Here is a 19,292-nt window from a genome sequence, read left to right on the forward strand (position 1 = left end):
TGTCGACTAGAGTTGAGGCGCGGTACTGCTATTTTTATCACTAGTTACGACAATATTTATCGTTAGGCTTTTCTCGGCCATAATTCTGCTCCGGCTTAGGTATAAAATCTTTTATAATAATAAATAGTAATATTGATCCAAAATTGCCTTAATTTAATCATTTTTTATTTTATAAGCCAGTTAAATACGTAGGTATAATGCCATTAAAAAAAAATTAAGTTGACAACCTTATCAATGCGTTGATTGTGGAAAAGATGAGAGAAAATAGGAATGGGTGTTATGATCATACTACGATGAGGAGAGAGAAATCGGAAGCTGTAAGAATGGCTATGGAAATGAACGTTGATGAAAAAGAAGAAGAATACCGAAAAAGGGTGGTTGGATGAAATTAGGGGTGATATGTAGACTGCTGGTTTGTCTACACCCAGAGAAAAACCTCGATCTATATAATAAATTCATTGTTCAATTTGATAAATATATCATTACTATTGAATCAATGATATATTTATCAATATGATATTTTTTTTTCTTGTCTTGAACAATAATTATTTATAAGAATAGTTATTTTGTTCGTATTAATAAAACATTATCATAAACCCTTGATAAAATTTCTCTTTCAATTTTGATTGAGGTTTTTCTTTGGGTGTATTGATGATGTGGGAGAACGTGTAGAATTCAGGTTTAGATTGCCGGCCCCAAGTACTCGGGATAAAGGCTTGGGAGAAGACTAAAGTCGATAACTTCATAAGGTATAAGAAATTAAAAAAGTAATCAATAACAGAAAAATTTGAAAATATAAAATATACCATAAATAATTATCTTGGCATAATTACCAAGAGAAATCGAGTAGCACGTTAAAAGAATTACTCTATTTATATTCGATGATATAAGAAAGTATTTAAGCATCCCTACCTATCGACGTTCGTACGAACTTAATTAAGCGCATTTCTGTGGCGTATAATTAATTACCCTTCTCCTTAAGATAGGTTCTTGGCAAATTCAACTTTATATTCATTTATCAATTTTTTTGAAAAGTATTCGTTTTTCAATATTTTTTAATATGCCAGATCAATTAATACAAAATATTTTTCATCCTCATTAATTGACAACTAGATGTTATTCTTTTAGTCATAGATTGGAAAAAAATTATTATTTTTATCTATGGACTGTAAAATAATTCTAATACCAATTAATGTTTATAAGATTGTTTTAAGAAACTCTTTGGATAACTTTAGAATTAACCTCGCCATCTGGTGAGGCTAATCTTCTACGATTTTTTCTGTGAATGGAATTAAAAATCTGAAATCTGTACGAGAACTATTACAATATCTTGCCTAACAATATACATTTTTCCAATAGTCTCTTACATCCAGTGCTCGAATTGGGGGGGTGCGCAGAGGGACGTAGCTCCTCTACTTTTTTTTAAATTTTTTTGCGCACCCCAACTATTTTTTATTATGAGGACGGTTGGGAAAATACCACCTCTTTTTTTTTTGAATATTAGTATGATAATGAAATATAATTTATTAATAAATACTAAATAAAGTAATGAGTAAAAAAAAAAAAAAAAAAGTCTTCAAAATGGTAGGGACGCAGTTTTCAAATTGTTAAGTTGAGCTCCCCTACTTATTTTTGGCCAATTCGAGCACTGTTTACATCTTCTAAGAGACGAAATATGAATTTTCCTGAAAAAATGTCAAATTTTTTATCTTACCAGAACTGTGGGGGGTAAGATGACAAATGGGTTAGGGTAAGATAACGAAAACGATTGTAAAACTTTGTAGAAGGAATGGATCCTTATAAATTCATAAGTATTAAGTAAAACTTTAAAAAAATATTTAAGAGAAAAATTTGAACATTTTTCCTTAGCGCAGAAATATCTAAAATTTCGATGTTCTGAAAAATTACTTTAAAAAAATGCTACATGTGAATTTCTAACCACAACTAAAATTAACGTGTGCGCACGTGTATCAGTATTAGGGTCGATAGAAAATACTTTAAAAAAAATCTAATCTTAATGCTTAAATAAAGTTTTATTTTTATTTTAAGCGTTTTAATTAAAAAAAAAAAATTAATAATAAGAACCAATGAATACATACTTTAAAATATCATAATATAATATAATTATATAATAATTTATATTTTATGTATTATACTAAATATTTTTTTTAAATAAATACTGCTGTGGGGTAGCAGTAATAGGCATCTGAAACGAAACAAAATGTTACTAATATGATTGGACATTATAGTCGTAGAGACTAAAAATAATAATAAAAAATACCAAATTTAACTTTAAAATATTTCAGTTGTTTTAAAATACAACCAATTCGTGTACTATAAGTAATTCATCTGGTTAGTCTTAAAAATATTTTTTGAGGATAAATTTGCAATGAGTGTGTTAGAAATCATCTTTGAAGCATATAGACTTCCATTTAAAGATAATGGAAAATTTATATTTTCAATGAAAATGTTATTGGTACTGTGGTACTGTCAAACCTCTTTCATGGTGGTTGGCTATAGTGAATAAAATAATAAGCCATAAAATGCTAGACGTGGTAAAACACCTATTTATAGTCTGTGCTTCTTCAACGGGTATAGAAATTATTTTTTCGTAATATGGTCATGTTCATATCAAACTTAGGAACAGATTAGACTAATTAAAATTTTAACAACTTAAATTTTGTCTGAACAAGTAGATACTAAACCTAGCCAAAACTTGAAACCTCACTAAAAAATTAGTAGGTAGAGTATCAGCACTATTGATTGCAAAATAAATGACCTATATTAATTTATATTTTTAAATAATATATTATAATAACTATTCTAATAGTAGTAAAGTGCATTAATTCAATAAAAAATATAATACTTTTTTTGGATTATTTAGATTATTTTTATTCCATTTTCATTAAAAATACTATAATCCCAGAAGGGTTGAAGGATCCTTAATTTTTTAATAAACAAACATGTTTTTTAAGACTTATCTAAATACTAATATTGTTTTAATAACATACATAAAACTATAATAAAAAGTTTTAATATATGTGAGTATATTATACTGTCATATATATACTATATGACAGTAAAAATATTTTAATATGATTACATAGTTCAAGTAGTTTTATTAAATTCTTTAAGTAATTAGAATAAATAAAAAATAATAACTTTAATCAACCCAAATGCACACTTTGCTTATGCCTATGGATGTAATTTGTGCCTTGATCATAAATATCGATGCTGCTAGTTTTACTTGGCTCAAAATCATATAATTTTAAAAATATAATTTTCATGCAAATAACTAAAATAAACTAACACAGTAAAAAAAAAATATTTATATTGTTTTATTTGTTTAAATACATTTTTTTCTAGCCTAAAGCTATAAATGTTTAAAACATCTCTAAAAATTCTTTTAAAAAAGGAGTTTCAACGAAATTTTAGCAATGTTTAGGTTTTTGTCTCATTAAAAGTATAATTTTTAACTAAAATGAAACAGTTTCTGGGTTTTATAAATTACAAAAATAAAACTTACAAATTATATACATACATATATATAATAGAATTATATTGATAATATTTATGAACACAGATGAATCATAAATAATAAAAATAGTTCAAATATTCACAGACAAAAAATAGATAAATTATAAAACAATTGGTGGTTGACGGCGTAAAATATTAAATTACTTAAATATGAATTATTTCGACAGAAACATTAGTTTCAGGTGACCATTGATTATCTTTTGGTGGACATAATTGAATTTTACTGTATGTTCCAGTTATGTCTTGTTTTTGAGAATTGTGTTTAACTAACTGGCCTGTATTTATAACTAAACATCCTTCAACAGCCTGAAAAATTTGTATTTCAATACAAGTTAACATATTTATTTTTTGTTGTTATTTACTCTTATGAAAGTTCGAAGCTGTGAGCATGTCACAACAATGTGTGGAGTATTTTTCTTCAATGAACAATGTTCCAGCCATAATGATTGGTCAATGGGTACAGTAGGACTAGCAGTGTATGATGGATGTAAAGAACGTTGCCATACAATGTGTTTTGACAATTTTGCACACAATTCATCTCTATAAAATAGAATTAATTCATTTGAAATTCTATTTAATAATTTGCCACAAATTAAAAAAATTAAGTACATACGGTGATTGATTAATAGAGGAAACGTGTAAATCCATAAGAGTATCACTAGTATTAGCTGCTATAATAACATTGTTAATCTCAAACACTGATGGATCAGATGCCACAAAAAAATTCTTTGGAAACAATGTAAGTAAACGAGACTCCATATTAGGTGGTGTAGGATAGAAAGCATAACTTCCAACATCTTTCCATGAACTTAATACAATAACTTTGGTGTAACCAATTTCTGAATGACTAAAACAAAAAATATTATTTATTGTGGAACTTATTTGATTTTGGAAGGGTTAATAAATAATAACAATAAAAATAAAATTTTGATCAGGGAAAACTAAAGATTTCCGGGGGGGCGTGCCTGATCCAATTTTTGCCTATGTTTAGTTGTTTCTTTAATTACCAATGCAATTATGTTTATGCAACTCATTTATTGGTAGATTAATAAGGTAATGTACTAAACTATATTTAGTAAAGAAATATATTAATCTAAAGAACACTTTTAAAAGAAATGTGCTATAGTAGTTACTCTACAATAAATGAGGCATCTATAGCTGAAGTAATGAATATAATAAAATACTAATTCCGAGATAAAAGAATTTAATATGTGATAAATGATAACTTGACAATATAGTTGGTTTAGTTAATAAATAGCATTATGTTTCAGAAAATTTAATTATTATTTTCAATTCAATGAAAATACTAGTAATTTTACTTTTCAGTTTTACATTTAACTTATTTATTTCCAAAATATCACATAGACTACTTAGGGTGAAATGGGGTAAACGAATGGGACAATTGTATACTTTTAAAGTATTTAGCACACTTTACTTTATATTTAAAAGTTATTGTGTTACTGCTATCGTATTAAATGTAATTTTCAAATAAACACTTGTGCATTTATCTAAAAAAATGCATTTGAAATTACCCCACTTCATCCTCAAATACCACATATATTCTTTCATGTATCATCTTCAATTTTTTTATACCATTGGTAGGACATATAATTCAGGTTTCATAAACTTGTTTGCTTAGAAATAAATGTATCATCTAACTTGTGAAGTATACGTGATACAATCATTAGTATATCGTCATTTATACTGCAACAGTAGATATCTCAAAATTAGATAAATTCAGATTTTTATCAATAATGATAAGTTTTTCTAAACAATTTTTTTCTACATATTTTTTATGAGACTCATAGTTATATAGATAGTTATGAAAATAAAATTACCTTTTGTATTAAAATGTGTATAATTTATATTTGTTTTTTGATTATTTTGAAAACCTAGAAAAACTGTGTTACGCACCGTTACAGTATAAATAGCGATATCATAAATACTCACATAAATAATAACTTTTATTTTGTGTATTTAGAAATTGCTAAATTTGAACACATTAGATAGGCTGGATGTACAATAACTATGTATTTCTCGATTTTAAAATTGTTTTTATATTGTTGCAGACCTAAAAAGTGGTGATAGAATAGCTTCTAGTATATCATCATAACACTTTTGCAGACTATCTGATCCCGCTTTGTTCAACTGAATTCCAAAATCTGTTTCAAATAATGGTCCAAGCAATATAAGAACAGCCACACGAAATTCAATAGCTTTCTGTACTAAACTTTTCAAAAATGTACCATGAGGTGATGATTCACTGAAGAATGGTCCTGCAGCAATTATCATGTTTAGATTACCTAAGAAATAAAAGCATATATTTAGTGAAATTGTGTTTTATAAAATTTGAAGTCATAAAAATTTACCTCGAGAAATATTTGGTATTTCTGTTGGCAATGGTAACATGGCATTAGTGAATATTTTTTTAACTTTAAAAGCCTTTGTGTCAGGATTCGTTCCAGTGACAACAGCTATTTGATTCATAAATAGTGGTTGTACATGCCCTGCTTCTGAAAAGTCTAATTTTACATAACCATATGATGAACTTAAAAACATTTCTTTTTTCATTAACTTCAAACTGCCAGAAATAGTTATTTCAGTCTAAAAATATTATTTGATAGTTAAAGAATACATAAATAAATGTATAGGGTGTTCAAAAACTTGACATGATCTCCCACATCATTTACGCTCACATCAGCTGTCTTCAAATCACACTCAATAGCATCCTTCCATCTCTTTTCTGGTCTTCCTCTACCTCTTCTTCCTTCAACATTCATTTCTATAACTGTTCTTACAGCTTCCGATTGTTCTCTCCTCATAACATGACCAAACCATCCAAGTCTATTTTCTTTCATTTTATCCACGATTGACGCTACATCTATACTCCCTCTTATATGCTCTTTCCTTATCCTAATCTTTTCTAGTTACTCCACTCATCCATCTAAGCATTCTCATCTCTGCTTTACTTTCTTATCAACTGCCCAACACCCTGAACCATACATCATAGCTGGCCTTATTACAGTCTTGTAAAATTTACCTTTCAGCCTCATTGGAATTCTTTTATCGCATAAGACGCCAGACGCTTCTCTCCACTTCAACCACCCGCAATTAATTCTGGGTCTTACATCCTCGTCAATACCACTCCTTTGCACAACTGAACTTAAATATTTAAAACTCTCCACCTCTCCAATTATGTCTTCGCCTATTGTCACTGACTTCCTCATTTCACCTACCTCGTCTTCTCCTTTGTCAAACTCGTACTCTATTTACTCTGTCTTACTTCTACTTGTTCTTAAACCCTATTCTTCAAGAGCTGATCTCCACACCTCTGGCCTTTGATTAATTTCATCCCTATTTTCTCTTATTAACACTTAACATCATCAGCAAACAACATGTACCACAGCACCTCTACTTGTATTTCTCTAGTAATTTCATCCATCATTATAGAGAATAAGTAAGGGCTTAAAGCAGAACCTTGGTGCACTCCTACTCTTACCCGAAAACCTTCTGATACTCCTCCTACGCTTTAAGTGCCATCCTACATATCTTCTATTATATTAATGTACCTTTTCAGGACTCCTTTTCACATTAATGCCCACTATAAAACTTCTCTCGGTACTCTGTCATACGGTTTCTCCAAATCTACAAATACCATACATAGCTTTTTCTTCTTTTCCCTAAACTTTTCTATTAGTTGCGTCACACAAAATACTGGCTCCATTGTTGACTTACCAAGCATAAATCCAAACTGGTTTTTAGATAACAATGTTTTATTTCTTATTCTCTTATCTATTACCTTTTCCCAAATTTTCATACTATGACTCATAAGCTTTATGCCTGAATAATTTCCACACTCCTGTATGTCTTCTTTACCTTTAAATACGCCACACTACACTCTTATTTTTATTTTATAATTGTGTAACACAAAAATATTTGATTACAAAAAAATACAAATTGATAAAGTAATAAAGACAAAATTAAAAAATAACAAAATCAGTCTAGCCTTCTTTCAAAAAAAAACTGTTGATTACTTACATCATCAGCAGCATAATACATTTCTGATAAAGGTGTTACACCAGGTAGTTTATTTTTTTGTACTATATCATTTACTAACTCTTGAACATAGTCATCAAATCGGCTATAATTTACTTTGCCAAAGATAAAATGTTTCCATGATTCTTGGTTAAAAATTTGAAAAGATGTAACAGCTATAGCTGGGGCATTTGTATCCATATTTCCCCGTCCATAATCGCACACAATATCGCCCGAAGAAGAATGCAAATATTCTCTATTAAAATTATGATACAAGTTATTTACTATAAAAATATATAATTCCATTATATTATCACTGAAATTTTTATAAATAATTTATTTATGACTTAATGTTACAAAAATTAAATAGATTCTTTGGCATGAGTTTAGCATGGGGTGGTAATTGGGATGCTATAGACTGGATCGGAATTTTTTAGGGAGACGTACACAAATTTTTTGACTAATAGCTCATAATAAAAGTGTAATGAGAAATAAAAATGTATTCAACTTGTACACAAATTTTTTTTTCGTATTTGTTATTGAATTAGTAATTCATTATACATATAAAAAAAGCTATATTTATAGCATATTATTCCGTTACACTGCTTTTTAGTCGAATATTTTCCATATAATATGTCATGTATCGAATTCACGTCTTGAAAAAAAATCAAGTATACTGTCGATAATCACTTGCATATTATCATTACCATAAAATAGTAAACAATGCTAAACAACTCAAATACATGCGAGTTAATTAAAATTCATTAAAATATACAAACGGGGTACTTTATTTTTACCAGGGGCGTAGCTAAGTATTTTTTTTAAGGGAAATTTAAATCTAATAGGATCATCGACTGACATTTGAAAATACAATTTAGCCAACTAAAATATTATCATAAAGCAATTAGATTTGAATTAGTTAAGCGATAAAGATTTGTGAATAAATTAGAACACATAATATTATAGCAATCGGCTCGATCGACTTTCCCACGCCAAAAAGTTATTAAGTATATATTGTATTGAACCCTATAACGACGTAGAAATTTTCAAAGTTCGCTTAACTTATGAATTCAAATCTTAACATAAAAAAATGTTCTTATCAAAATAATTGCAACAATTGATTATTACAGAAACGATTAAAGTAACATTAAAGTTAAAACAAATTTACTGTCAAGTATTCGAAAATAAGTGTAATATTATGATAGTATAGTATTCCGGATATAAAGTATTAAGAAAATAAAAATAATTTATTTTAAGATAAATGAAACTTTGTATAATAAGTCTATGGTTCTTGGTTTTATGTAATTAAAACTACTTCGTTTATTCTATTAAAAATAATGTCTCGACGAATTAGAAAAAACTGTTTTAATTAATGATAGTAATTAAAAAATAAGCTTGAATATTTTGTGGAAGTTACATGGGAATGTAAATTTAATTCTAAATTTACCAAGATACAAAACAATAAGTGATCATACGATAAACATTCAATATAAACTCAATTTTGTTTAATGTAATATATCAATTGCTATAATGTTCATATTATAAACATAATATTTACACATTTTCTTTTTATACTCTATTATAACTATAAATAATTACATAGTCACAATTATTTATTAATTATTAATTAATTACAATTAGATAATATTTCGATCACAGGCCTGATATACACAAGGAAGAAGATTCAGTGATCTGTGTCATGTTGGAATTACATGTACATTATTAATTGTTTCATTACAGAATATTGAACTTGATAATAGTTTTTCATTCTCTCGTGACAAAAATAATTTTATTTAAAAAAAATGAATCAATTAAAGATAAAAATGAGTTTACGTTCTTTTTTTTAAGAGGTTAACAAAAAAGGTTTTCTATTTAAAAATGGTAATTTTTTTTGGAGGTGAGGGACATATTAATTTTAATTTGTCTCAACACTAAAAAAATTGTTATGACTTTGCTTAAAATATTTGAAACACGTTTATCTCAACGAGATTGGTAGATTAAACTATCCGCCAGTAATGTTTTGTAACGTAAGATTTTTAAAACGAAAATTTATTGTAAAATGTTCATGTTTTCTTTGAAATGCAGACAGAAAATTGTTTTGATTTTATTATTACTTATGATTAGATAACGCAAACACTTCAGTATAATCACAGAAAAAATAAAAATTATCTGTGATATAACTATTCATACACATCAATATTTTATATCACTCTAAAAATATATTTATATAAATGTATAATACGCACTGTTTAATTTCAGTACCGTCAATGATATTAGAAACACTGAACTCGTTTTCAATTTTTATGAAGTCTGTTCCTGGTAAATTCTGAAACGTAAATTAGTTCACCTTTAATAGAAATAACAAATAATAATGGTAAAAATGTATTAATGGGGGTTATTAATTGAAACTGAAAAATTAAAATGTTACACATGTTCCTTACCTCCTACCACAAAATTAAAATATCACTAATTTTTTTTTATTATTTAATTTTATTAAAACCCGTCAACAAAATCTAATTTTGGAAGAAAAAAAATTAATATATTTTTTTTTCATATAGTCTTTTGAATAAGTTTGAGAGACGATTATCTTTAAAGCCCATCTCCTAAAATTTATATGAATTTAGTGTTATTATAATTTAGAATAAGAAAATTAATTAATAAGTTAATCGTAAAATTAATGTTAAGTAATGAAAAGAAATGAAGGTGATATAAACCAGAAATATACTTTATACTTAATTAGCGAAATTAATTTGTAATGTTTATTTCGTTTTACAATACTTTATGCATTCATTAATAATTATGTCATATTAAATTATTAGGATTTATGTTTATGTTGTATTGCTCTCCAACTTATACGTTCGAAACTAAATAAAATGAATATCAAAAATTAAATATGGGGACAAATTAATGTTTTTATTTGTTGACTAAATTCATAAGGAGATTTTGTCCTGGAAGAACTTATACGTGATATGAATTTTAGTACAACTACAGTTTTATTAAATAAAATGCGGATGATTAGAAAAAATTATGACTATTACGTACTTATTTTTTAACTAAAAATCTTTAAATTAAGAGCTGAAATTGCGACTTTATTTTTGATTAATTGATAAAATATGTATTTAGCGTATAACTTTCCCCTCTTCATATTATTATTTTCTTTATTCGATTTCACTAAATGACGTCATCATTTTTTTTAAAATGAATTTTAATATATTAAAATGTATAACAAAACAAGAAAAAAAATGACATTTTAAGCTCAATATGAAATAAACTATTAAAGAATCGTAGAAAAAATAACTTATTTAAAATTTACACAAAAAATGATGTTCAACATTTATTTTTTTATAAAAATAAACAATAAATTCAATTGTTTAACCTATAAATTCGTAGTATAGAAGCTCGATGATATTATGATAATCTTTTTTTGGTTATTTAAGAAATAAAAAATATTTGGGCCATTTTTTATGATGGCCTTTTGTGAATTAAATTTTTTTGTCATACAATGAAAAATCAATAGTATCGTCGTCAAAATGTTTAATTATGTAATATCACAGACTAAATAATGGAAAATAGTTCTAAATATAGGCGAAACTACGGCTCGGACCGACTAGGCTATGGTCTGACCTAATATTTATAACGCTTTTCGAATAAGCCTAAAACTTGATTTTGCAGGATTAATTTAGTTCCACAGAAATAATGAATGTCACAAAATTGGTTAATTTAAATTATCATAATGTAAGAATTTTATAAGAACCAAAATAATAATTAAAAGAAACAATTCCAAGCAACAAGAGACAGCGCATAGAATTTGAAATACTATAGATAATAGTCTCACATTTTATCAATGTAAATAATTATTATGACTACACATAAACGATCTTGTAGAAATATCATTTAATATTGATTAAAAGTATTCAAATATTTTTTTATTACGTTTTAACTACACTGATTTGGTTATGTTAAATAATAAATTTTGAAAAGAAAACTAAAAGATTCTATCTTCTTTTTTGAACATTGTATTTACTAAAATAACTAAGTTAAAAAAATATTGGGTGAGCTAATTTAAATGTCTTAATAATATCAATCTCCCACTCGTAGACCAAGTTCTCCTAATTTCATTATAACACGATGAAAAAAAAACAATTCATTATAAATTCAATCAAATATTTTTTGCCCAGTACAAAGACAAAGGTCTAGTTTTGTCTGTGTATAATAAACAATATTTTATAAACAAGATTATTATTACTGATGAATAAAGTTTAAATTGATATGTTTTTAAATGAAAAATTATTATTTATTCATAAAAATCACAATTTGTTAATAAACAAAAAAAGTAACAAGAAGGTGAACAAAGAAACCATCCAGTAACAGAACCATAAAAAAATAATATTCAATTTTTCCGGAAATTGTTAGTAAAAATATAAAGCTTGTACTATAATTGTATAGATTATATTTTTTATATTGTATTATAGTTATACATATAGCAACATTTTTTTTTTATATTATAAAAATGTTTTTATAACATTATTTTTTAAAATTGCTATCTATTATAATATATATATATATATAAATATGTTTTAAGGGACATTTTAATATTCCCAAAATGTGAAGTAATTATATATACATAAAAAAATGAATAAAATAAAGACTAGTCTGAAAAATGAAGTCACGTCTATAATTAATAATTCTAAATGAATTTTAAATTAATTTCAATACTTCATATTTTTACTTATACTTTGGAAATATTTTAATTGAATTCTTAAATGCATTTAATTTTTACGCAGAGTTGTAGTTTTTTTGAAAAATTATTTCTAAGAAGGTAGACTACGAGTTAAATTGCAACAGCCTACGCAACCAACTAACATCAATAACATACATCTCATTGTAAGAGATACTACACAGTTTTATTGTCCGTTATAAAATCAGTTCAAGTTTTAAAATTAAATTACAAATCAAACGTTGTCAAATTATCAATTGTCTACGAAACAAAGGAATATTGCTTAGAATTAGTCCTTATATAACGTGTATATTAATAAATAGATTGACAAAATGTTCGCAAAATATTTTTCAATTTATTACAGCACTTTAATGTTACCATAATTACTCTTAACCCTACTAACTGACTAGTTAATCGACCAATACAATGAATGAGTAGAGTAGAACTACTGTTTATTATTATTTGGCCATCCAAATAATCGTCTTACAAACGAATACCTTCAAGTAAAATGCATGCGTAATAAATTGTCCTTTAAAAGAGCAATTAGTTAACATAAAATAAAAAAAAAGAGCTAATAAAATAATAATCTTACAATTATACTTAACACAAATAGTTAAAAAATGTAATTTTATAATCAAAATTGATTTACAATTTACTCAAAACACATTCATTATAGGCCAAATTGAAAATACACAAAAATATTCCACTTCTTTATGTCATAAATACAGGTAAGCAGTTGATGAGTGTAGATCTAGTCACAAACTTATTTACTTAGTGTAGACTAGAAGAACACCCACGGACCGTTTGACCATAATTACAAAGAATTATATTTCGAGTATTATAAAACACGCTTAATTAATACACACATTTTAAATTAACTAAACAAAAATTATTAAAATAATTAAACTTGAATTAATTTTTAAAACAAATAGGAAATAGCTACTTTTTGTAGAGCAAAAATTAAAGCAACACACAACAACAAAAAGCCGCGCTATTATTTCCCTCCATTTTCGGTGGTGATCACAACAATAACCACAACAAAAAAACGTTAGAAAATAATAGCACAACAAAGGATAATTAATAGTCAAAATTAATAAGAAATTAAGACTTTACAATGAACGTTTTCAATATTGTAACACTAATAATAAATATATCAACAAAATAATGGTCAACGGAAATATAAAACATAAAATTAACGACTCAGCACGACCTTGATTCGTAACGTATAAGAAGAATTATTATTTTTGAACTAATTTATTATAATAACAACAATTAACAAATATTACACATATTATAAATTATTTAAAATAAACGAAATAAAAAATCATGAGACAAACTAACACGACAACGATTGGCAGACGAGTTGAGAAGTAAAATAACCCGGCGGTTGTTGTCGTAGTGATGACCGAGAAAGAATGGCGGTAGACGACGTTAGATGTAAAGAGGCGGCTGCGGCGCAGGATTTCAAAAACCGACTCCGGCGTTCTGTCCTTGAACACACACACACACACACATACATAGATGTTATAATACACAACAATACACACGTACGCTGTCTGTGACGACACACACACATATATCTACACAAGAGAAACGCGGTCGAGTCGTTTTGGAAAGGTATAAAATAATATTTTATAATAAGTAATGTGGAAGGAGGGGGACCCCATGCCGTACATAAAACAGGTAAAAGAGAATTATTGTAGGACTCTTGATGTTATAACTTATAATAATACATGGAGGTAGTGAATTCCTTGAACGGCTCGGCGGGTTTTCAATGTGTGCACCTATTTTATAATGCTTATACGTATGCTTAAAAACACAAATTCAAACGGTTATCGTAGGAGGGTTTCAACCACCATCAGCAACACTACCTACAAACAATGAATTGTTTATAACATTTTATAGGGTCAAAAAGAGTAAAATATAATTTTTTTAGACTAATAATGAAATGAGTATAATATTAACCAACAAACAAAGCCAACAAAATTTTTTTACGACATATCTCATTTTCGATAAAAATTTTAATCAATGAAAATCATCCATAGTATTAAAAATGACAAATAAATACATTTATTATATAATAATATTCCACAACATGGTATATTGGCTAAATTGGTAAAGAATTTATTAAGTATAAAAATATTTTTTATGCATTTAAAGCTCAAGATAAAAATTTATAAACATTTTTGAATCTATGTGTATAAATGAATTGTTATCGACGGACATTCTTACCGTCATCACTTTCTAATAAATTGAAAATCTTTCAGAAGGATCAGTGTATGCTACAAAAAAATAAAATCATTTTTCATTAAACAAAAAACACTGAACTGAATTCATAGAAATATGAAGTGCTACAATGATATAAATTTTTGGAGTATTTCTCGATGCAAGAAATATGTAGCTCAATCTGTTGGCGACATAAAGTTCTATCAATTTAAGTAATAAAATGATTTTTGAAATAATTGTCAAATACACCAATCTTTTTGATAGGTTTTCAATTAGTTTCCTTAATATCATTTAGATATTAAAAAAAAATACTTTCTTATTACTTAAAATGGAATATGAAGGTGTCAAATTATTATAAGGTTTAACAATAGATAATTAATAATAAATATTTTTCGATTTTATAATGAAATTACTGGAATATAATAAAATTAAAAATTGATTATTTATTATTTAAAAAATAAAATTGTAAAGTTTTTTTTTTTAAGAATTCCAATTAGTGAATCTAAAAAAGTACATTGTGTGTATGATATAGCGCCGCTAGATTTTAGTCGTTAAAGAAAATCCTTCACGTTCATCAGTAAGAGCCGTAAGATTCTAGGGCGGGGAAAAAAATGTAACTCTAATTTTTTTGTCTGGATCATTCTTTAAATATTGTTAAGAAAAAAAAAAAGGTTTCAAAATTTTTTTCGTAAAAATCATAATATTCGTAAATAACTTTCAAGTAAAATTAAAAAATCTTTTCATTTGTGTTTAATGTCGTTGATAATATTAATGTTTCTGATGACGAACTACCAATTAATTTAAAATTAGCCATAAGTTATCAACTTTTATTATACCATTATAAGTTTAATTTTAATACCTAATTATTAAGATTAGTCCTTAATTTTTTTTTGGGGTGGGGAGCTATTTCCAAAACACGACCCTGAAGATGTTTTAACACAAGAAAACGACTTACATACTAAACAAAGAAAATTTATAGCTCGAAAATGTATTATTTGTAAAACTTATTTCAGATATGTATGTTGATGAAATAGATAAATAAAATAAACAAATATATAAATAAGTGCCGTGATTACTGATCACACATTCGAGTCCTGACAAAATTTAAAGGTCGCAAAAGTATAATTTTTCAATATAAAAGTTATCCAATAACTAAAATGTTATTTATTTAATCAATAGTGAATTTTTCTTTTAAAACGAATGCGTGTAATACAAAAAAATGTCAATACAGTATTTTTCAATTAATATTTTTTCTCATAAATTATTTGGTGGGATGATCAACCATCTTCCTTCTTAAAGAAATAGATATTAAATTTTAAAAACCTATCATAGAAGAATGTTAGTAAAATGATTCTGATAAACTTTTAGAATTTGATATTTTTACACAAAAATTTTCTTGAATTTTAACGTTCATTTATAAATAGAAATTAAGTTAGATATCAAGTTGTTTTTTATTGAACAGTATTCCTCAGAGTTCTGAAAATAGATAGTTTCGTACTTTGCTATGTTTAAAATTAAATTACACATCAAACATTGTCTCTTAACCCTACTAACTGACTTGTTAATCAATTAATTAGAGTTTAAAATTGGCGCTTTGATTAAAATCAATAAAAAATATACCTCAGGATTTTCTGTAAAGTTCTAATTACTAAAAAGGGGTTACTCAAATTTTTATGAAAATGATCATTTTGAAGTATAATATGAACGGCTCTTGTATTTTAAACATATTTTAAGATTTTTGGAGACAGCGTCATAGATATTCATTAATCAATTTATCATAAAGTTATGAGATAATGAACAAAAAAAAAAGATGGGACCCGGCCTATGGGTCCTGCCATAGCAGACATCAGTATTGATTAAAAACTAACAGTGCATAACACCAATATCATAAAATGCTTCGATGAAAATGCAGTATGAAAAAATCGTTTTGTCGAATTTTTAAAGAAAGAGTTATTTAATTCTCTAGGTGCTAAAATATACCACTTATATGGCGCGCTATATTAGGTAATTTTGGTGAATAATTGAACAGTTATAGTAAAAAGTTGCATGTATGAATGGACAGTCAAAAAACACATCATAGTAAAATTAATAACCTATTTTGGTCAAAAATGAACTTAACTTCTACTTCTAAAGCATCCAAGAATTAATCAGTTATTTAAGAAACATCAAAGGAAAATGGTTTGTCAACATAGGAAGCAATAAACAGAAGATTTAAATACTCAAAATTAATAGGAAAAATTTGAACATTTATTTTAGATCATTTTAATAACAATCAAAACCCAAAAACGCCTTGTTTTGAGTTTTAACTAAACTAACTTGTTTTAGATAAATTTCTACTGCCAATTTTTTTATTGTAATACATAGGTTGTGTTTAACAAAACTGTAGCTAAGATCCAAAACATAATTAGTGTAAAAAGTCAAATTTTCAAAATAGCATTTTAAAAATTTTAGTAGCCATATAATTAAATTTATAATAGTAATAATTTTCATATTTTAAAAGCGTATTTGATATTAAAGCTACAGATATAGTGTTCAGTAGTTTTTAGTTTTAGTTATTATCGAGGTGGACATAATGTCCATGCACTCAGACCTGTTGGTCCATTGTGTAGAGTGTTCAGTAAGTAAGGAAACAGATTTCTATTGTTCACATTGTTTATAACAATTTACCTGTTTCCTTACTTACTGAATACCTATATATTTTGACACACACACACAAAAAAAGAGAGTACTAAATATAACATATAAAATCTGAAAATTATATTTTTGCACTAATCATGTTTTGACTCCCAGCCATAGATTTGATAACCACTGAAAGTAAAAATTGTTATTTGGTTTTTACAAATACATTTTTTAATTACTGTTATCCTATAAAGATAATAAAACATACAGTTACTAACATGTTATAAAACAATATTATAGTCATATTTCAAAGTAGTTCTTAATAGTAATAAAAAAGTTCAAAAGTAGACATGAAGTCAGGATTTTATTCTGGGGTGTAATGTTTTTTACCTTCAATGCGAAGCTGAAAAGGTATTAATTTTACTATGATGTGTTTTTTTTGTGTCCGTAACCATTTTTTTTCAGCTCTCACCAAATTGATTTCTTTCAACAATAAGTCAAAAGATCACAAATCTATATCTAGTTGAAGACATTACCATCAAAAATTGAAATTTCCCTCATTCACCGTATAAGGGGGAAATCTGCAAAAAAATTATAAATTTAAAAACGCTAATTTGACATTTTTTCAATTTTTTTTTTTTTTTGACTTAAAACTGCCATAACTTTTTTTAAAAATGAATAGATCAATACAATTTTTTCATAAGAAATACTATTTATATACCTCTTTCAATCGACATACGTTTTTTTAAAATCGGACCATTTCTCTTTATATAGAGTGTTCAAAACTAAAAATAGTTAGAAAGTATATATAGAAAGTAGAGAATTTTCAACTTCAATTTTGTAAGTATTGCGGAAATACTGACACTTTTATATATATCTTAAATTAAAGCTTATGTAATACACTTTAATATGAAAAAAAAAAAAATTTTGTACTTTATTTTGTTTATATGGTGAAAACGGACATTAACGTTAATAAAAAAAATATGATTTTTGTAAACAATTTTTAAATCATTTGATTTTTATTCCATTTAGATTCAATAACTTTAATACATATGAAGGACTCCATCACTGTAGTCTGCCCTCGTTTGAAGAAATTTCTTATTTATGTTAAAGATTTTTTAGTATGTGATTTTTTTATTATGAATTTCATTTATTTTATCGTATATCACTTAACTAACTTTTTTAACAATTCATAAAATGATCACAACTGTTATCTAGTTAAAGATATTACCCACAAAAATTGAAAAAATTTCCATTTTATCAATGAAAAATTTACTTAGCTTACATTCTCCACATAGACAATTAAAATGTTCTGAATATTTCAATTGTAGAATATTTTTAAACACCAAAATTACTCAGATATGATTGCTATTTAAGTGATCTATTACAATAAAAATGAAAAAAAAAATATTAAGCATTTCTGATAATTTACAGTACATAGTAATTATACAATTTCTTGACTGCATATTAATCTAAATAATACTATTTTTTTATTCTCATAAAAATTTCTATTTAATAATGTAAATTTCGAACTTGAAGTTGAGCTAAAAGTTATGATAACAAATTCAAATTTTTTTTATTATAAACTTTTAAAAAATCAACTTTAAAACATCAAAAAAAAATAGGTTAAAAATGATATTTTGCAATGATTATTTTTAAAATATTAAAAATCAAAATCTGTAATAATTTAAAAACAATTTTTTAGTTATTAATAATTTTTTTGTTGTAATAAATCATTTCAAAAGAAATATTAATAATTCTTGGTGTTGAAATAGATGATACAATTGAAATAATCAGTACTATTTTCTTTGTAGTTTTTAATTAATTAGTAATAATATTAAAAATTATTATTGATGATGAAAAACATATAATTGCCGATTTGAAATTAGTATGAAAAATTGATAAATAAAAGCATATTTTAGCTTTGATGCGAAGCTGAGAAGGTATTGGTTTTACTATGATGTGTTTTTTTTTTGTGTCTGTTACCACTTTTCCTCAGCTCTCACTGAACGGATTTCTTTCAACGATACATCAAAAGATCACAAATCGTATCTAGTCGAAGACATTGCCCTTAAAAATTGAAAAAGTTTCCCTCATTCACCGTATAAGGGGGAAACCTCCAAAAAAATTACAAATTTAAAAATCGCTAATTTTCGAA

At 26.0% G+C, this 19,292-nt stretch overlaps 1 protein-coding gene across 2 annotated transcripts in view; it reads right to left on the reverse strand.

The window, feature by feature from the left end:
• Positions 1-3,320: 3,320 nt before the first annotated feature.
• LOC126899238 (DNA polymerase alpha subunit B) overlaps positions 3,321-19,292 on the reverse strand; it is a 21,605-nt gene continuing 5,633 nt past the window's right edge. For both annotated transcript variants that reach the window (XM_050673858.1, XM_050673856.1), the window contains exons 5-11: positions 9,819-9,898; positions 7,576-7,828; positions 5,907-6,141; positions 5,609-5,840; positions 4,151-4,384; positions 3,900-4,077; positions 3,321-3,843 (exon numbers count right to left, since the gene is read on the reverse strand). In XM_050673858.1, coding sequence (XP_050529815.1) covers positions 3,682-3,843; positions 3,900-4,077; positions 4,151-4,384; positions 5,609-5,840; positions 5,907-6,141; positions 7,576-7,828; positions 9,819-9,898 — 1,374 coding nt within the window. In that variant the 3' untranslated portion in view covers positions 3,321-3,681. The remainder of the gene's footprint in view (positions 3,844-3,899; positions 4,078-4,150; positions 4,385-5,608; positions 5,841-5,906; positions 6,142-7,575; positions 7,829-9,818; positions 9,899-19,292) is intronic.

The sequence above is a fragment of the Daktulosphaira vitifoliae genome, unplaced genomic scaffold (assembly GCF_025091365.1).
Source record: "Daktulosphaira vitifoliae isolate Bord-2020 unplaced genomic scaffold, ASM2509136v1 Scaffold_2, whole genome shotgun sequence".
Classification (NCBI taxonomy): domain Eukaryota; kingdom Metazoa; phylum Arthropoda; class Insecta; order Hemiptera; family Phylloxeridae; genus Daktulosphaira; species Daktulosphaira vitifoliae.